This window comes from Trichoplusia ni (genome assembly GCF_003590095.1).
Source record: "Trichoplusia ni isolate ovarian cell line Hi5 chromosome 3 unlocalized genomic scaffold, tn1 tig00003252_group2, whole genome shotgun sequence".
NCBI lineage: Eukaryota > Metazoa > Arthropoda > Insecta > Lepidoptera > Noctuidae > Trichoplusia > Trichoplusia ni.
The window spans coordinates 1-4,671 of record NW_020799597.1 but is presented as its reverse complement, the minus strand read 5'-3'; the positions used below and the strand labels follow the sequence as shown (position 1 = coordinate 4,671).

The following is a 4,671-nucleotide window of genomic DNA, read 5'->3' as shown; positions in this document are numbered from 1 at the left end:
AATGCCATGATTCGTTGTGATTAATGAGTGCACATCATAAATTAATTATTTGAATTCACTCTACATCGTTGAAACTACTACTACATATCTGACAACAAATTCAGCAACGTATTAATTATATTAGTTGATTAATTTATTCTAGTTTAATCACAACTTCAATAAAATTTTAATGAAGTAAAATCAAATTTCATGAAGTAATTAAACGTCGAGTCATTTGACATGATTGGAAAAAAAGTAAACAGCTGCATGCCATGCGTCTGTCCTATTTCGTATTTAGAATGTTAAACATTTGAATTCTGTCATCTCTTTCACTCATACGGTAATGTATAGCAGTTTTTCAACACGATATGCTTCACAAATTGTCAGCCGTAAACCAGAATCTGCTCTGCTATACTATATTTTTATTCCCTGTTTAGTTCCTTGTGAAATAAAATTGGCCGTTTCTATTGACGTTTACCATTTAACGAAATTTGTGAACAAATGACTTTTGCAATAAGCCCTAACCCGAATTGGAACACCTCAAGTATTGAAAGTAATGGGAATTACATATTTCGTACTATGACAGAGAATAGGTATGTTTACTATGAGAATTTACATTTCTCAACATTTTTGTTCTTATGTTAACCTTAATCGTTGTTTATGTCGATATAAAAGACTTCGTAGAAGCCTAATCTTCTTAATTTCTTTCTACAGGAAACGGTCCCGAGAGGATGATTCGTGTGAATTCATGCCATTGTCTAAAAGGATAAATAACTTGCACATTAACAACAACCTTGTTAATACAACTGTTTCTCAAACACAAGATACTAGTCAAATAAATGGAATAGCTGCGGAAAATGGAATCTCATCACCAAGTTCTTCGTCAGGCTCTGAACGAAGACCTAGTTATGACCCTGGAATGAGTTCTGCTCAAAGTAGTTATTATTTTGACAATAAGTTGTTATTCGAACTCCACTTAGAAAGAATGCAGAGATGTGGGCAACAATTTCCATATTAATGCTAGATTTAGTGATACCTAATTAAGTTTTGTGTGTATTAATTATTTGTTACGTCTAATATTATTATTAATTAGTATATTAAACTGTACCTTTTTAATTAAAAAATTATGAAGCATTTAGCATGGTACCAATTTTAATTTTTAACATGGTATACACTTGTCAAATCGATGATTAGTTTTGGCCAATCACACTAAAGAATTAATGCGCCACCTGGTGATAAATTCTGTGTACTAATCAAACTAAGAAACAGTATGGCGGATTTCATTTGTCATAAATGGTAAAAGAGAAGGGGTGCTGTTGTTTATTTGTTTGTAATTAACGATGGAATCTACATTGAGAGTTAAAATAGTGAGAAATATTTTTTACTAAGAAAAATACCAAAATTTACATCCAAGGTAAGTCACAATACTAGTCGTTTGTTTACGTGTGAATATCCATGACCTTATTTTGGAAGCGGTACTCCGTAGTACCGTTAGACGGGGCGCGTGGCCACCTGAGTGCTGTCGAGTCAGTGCCGCGAGAGCCGCGTTCAACCCCTCCTCTCGCGATTTCCCTGGCGGTGGAGGAAGGAGCCGGGAGCGGGAGTGATTTGGTGACGGCACATGGAGGGGATCCCGCATCATGGTGGGGATGCGACGCGTCTGATGGACGTACAGCCCGCTCGTAAGGATTGGTAGGGGTGAACAACCTTCGATTTCTGTCTGGTTCCGCCTACGAGCTCGCGGGGTTCCCTCATTAATGCTCTGATTTTTCTTTTTGTTTTTATTGCGTAACTGAAAATTTATCGGCCATTTTAGTGCCGATTTCTTTGTCTAAAGTTATTTATACGTTTATTAACCTTAGTAGAAACTATTGCTTCAAGCAAGGTCTTTAGGTTCATCGTAATGTTTATTTACGTTTCCTTAGCCACGTACGTAAAAGCTTAAAAGCTTTTTTTTTTGCTGAATTGAATGTTATGACAAAAACCCCAACAGCTATTTATGGGGTCATTGACTTGCTCAATTGACCTTATTTCAACTTTCTATCACCAAAACAGTTATATTGCGTAAACTTTCAAAACTCAAGGATAGGTCAAAAAAATAATGTTATGGTTAAATTCACTCTTTATTCAATTACCTTATTTATTTCATTTGAAAAGCCTATATCAAACAGTTTAGATAGCAGTATAACAAGATGGTTACCCAACAAACTTCCCACAGCTAGTGAACCACAACCACTCCTTACTGTCTTGTGAAAGTACAGCAAAGAGAAAGTGAGCATCACGCTAGAGCTACATGTGCATACATACACACCAATTGTCTGTCAGTATGTATAACAAACTCGTTGGTCGACTATCGGGCCAGCATAAAAAACTTTCTTTAACCCACTTTCTTATTAGTAGTTGACGATCATCTTTCGCCTCTCACCGTGGCTGAATTAATTTTAGTGTAGTGCCGTGTTTGGTGGTCGGTAGAGGTATGTGCCCTACCATCGTGGTCCCAGAGTAGTCCCGTGCGCAGTGGCGCCGCGGTGGTGGGACGTTGGGACGTGGGGATACGCGTTGTTGTAGTGACTCAAGTGGGACAGTGTTTTTTTATTTTTTTCCCGCTTCGGCGGCGAAGAGCGGAGGGTAACCACCATGTGCGACATGCAGAAGATGCCCTCTAGAGAGGATGCCTCTTGGTATGGGGATGGATTGAATATTTCTTTTCCACAAGTTCTTCGTCAGTACTCAACAATTTGGAAACCAACTTAATTTCATTTTTGTATGAAGTTCAAATACAAATATTTTTTGAAAAATTTTAATAACTCACACCCAAGACAAAGTAGGCTTGAAGTGTGTAAGAAAATACATATAAATTATTTACATGTACTATTAATTAACAGAATTTTGTCCAGTGAATTACAGAACCTAATAATGTTTTAGTAAATTATTTAGTGTCAGGAGTATTATGTATGGACTTAGTCATTAATAGAAACTAGTGAGTGTGGAAAACTTCCTACTTTCACTGTTGTATAATAAATCCTAAGAATCATTGAAACAGATCTAATCATCTTGTCTAAATTATTACACTAAAGTACTTATATACTACTAACGTGATAATCTAAATAACTAATAAGTAATTGGAACAACAAGAAAACTGAGAGTGGCAATATTTAAATAATTTTGATTAGTACTTTTCAGTTAAATACTATTCAAACACAAGCAAATAAGGTCATTGGTATTCTCATGTTCCTCTTTTATTATTAGCTTGAACTAGTTTTTTTTATTATAAAAATGTTCTTTGCTTGAGCTTTATAAAGTTTCTATTCCCAAGCATTTGTTTACAACAGATTGCGTTTGTGTAAACAGTCTGGCCTGCATATGTATAACTCCTGGACAAAGGTCACTTCGATATAGAGATCGAATGGCTAGCTTTTGATCATGAAATTGAAATAGTCACTTGAATATCCCAGGCAAATGAAAGTTATGGCTCATAAATCAGACTGTTCAATTGCATAATGTTTATTTTCAGCGAGGAAGATTCAGAAATGAACTTTGCCACATTCTCAGCGGTAGGAGCCCCTGGCACGCACTTTGTGACCACAGGAGGTCAGCTTCCCGTCACTAAGATACAGCAGAATGTCTCTAATAATGGGACTGGTATGCAACAGGTAATGCATGAACTTGCTTAAATTTGAGACAACTTTAAGCCACTTCTGTTTCTTATGGCTCCATCAAGACCCCAAGGAGTCTTTCAGAGTCAATGTTGGACAATTAAGTGTTTATTTACAGTAAAATAGAAAAGTAGAGAAACAACTTTTGAGGATATCATAGCGGGTTGAAGGAGCTGATGAAAAGTCATGTTTGAAGCAAGCAAATAGTCATTGTGATGTTTTATGGAAAGAGAGATACATGTTAAAAGTCCTCTTGGCTATAATTGATTTACAAAAAAGCCAATACATTTGGATGGAATAGAAAATATTATAAACACAGCTTCTATTCATGCGCATAAAATACACTTTCTCTGAATACTCTGAATATCAGTATTAAATTGATTTACAGATATTGTAATTGTATCAAATCCTTACAAAAAATTGATACAGTTTTAAACAAAAACACTGAATGTTTTGTAAACAAAGACATGACTAAATAAATAGATTGAATAGTGTCTCAATGTTACTGTAACAGGAGTTTTTCACAAGTTACTATATTAATATGTATAATAGGAATATAATGATTTTTAAATAGAATACTTTGTAGGTAGGTCGTTTTTATTGTCAGTAATAAGTGTCTATAGTTAGGAAAATATTATTTAAACAAAATAAACATATCTAATTTAATAATGATCTATAGAAGTATGATTCAATCGCTTTGTTGTTAACTTGTTGCAAGGTAAATAATAAGATTTTATGCAGTTAAACCCAAACCATAAATATGTTTTCTATTGGTATTATAAATTCTGAAATGTATAGACTTTCACCACAACATATACAACTGCTAAATGTACTATGCAAATGCAATTTATCAGGTTCCTATAACTAAATAGGTGTCCTAACTATTATGCAAAGTGGTCCTTAAGCTGCGTAAAACTCTTATTTATAAAACTCATATTCAACTCAGCATAGCAAAAAGTCTAGTGTTTAGACTGTAAGAAATGCCTTTAAAATCATATTACGCAACTAGTGAAAGCCGTACCGAGCAAAACAGACG

The 4,671-nt window shown here is 34.7% G+C and overlaps 1 protein-coding gene across 1 annotated transcript; it reads left to right on the top strand.

Annotated features, from left to right (window-relative positions):
- Positions 1-295: 295 nt before the first annotated feature.
- On the top strand, positions 296-4,664 carry LOC113506178. The gene is made up of 3 exons (XM_026889031.1): positions 296-572; positions 694-1,393; positions 3,494-4,664. Exons 1-2 carry the CDS (start codon positions 481-483, stop codon positions 995-997), a joined length of 396 nt encoding a protein of 131 aa, XP_026744832.1. The 5' UTR covers positions 296-480; the 3' UTR covers positions 998-1,393; positions 3,494-4,664.
- Positions 4,665-4,671: the final 7 nt, after the last annotated feature.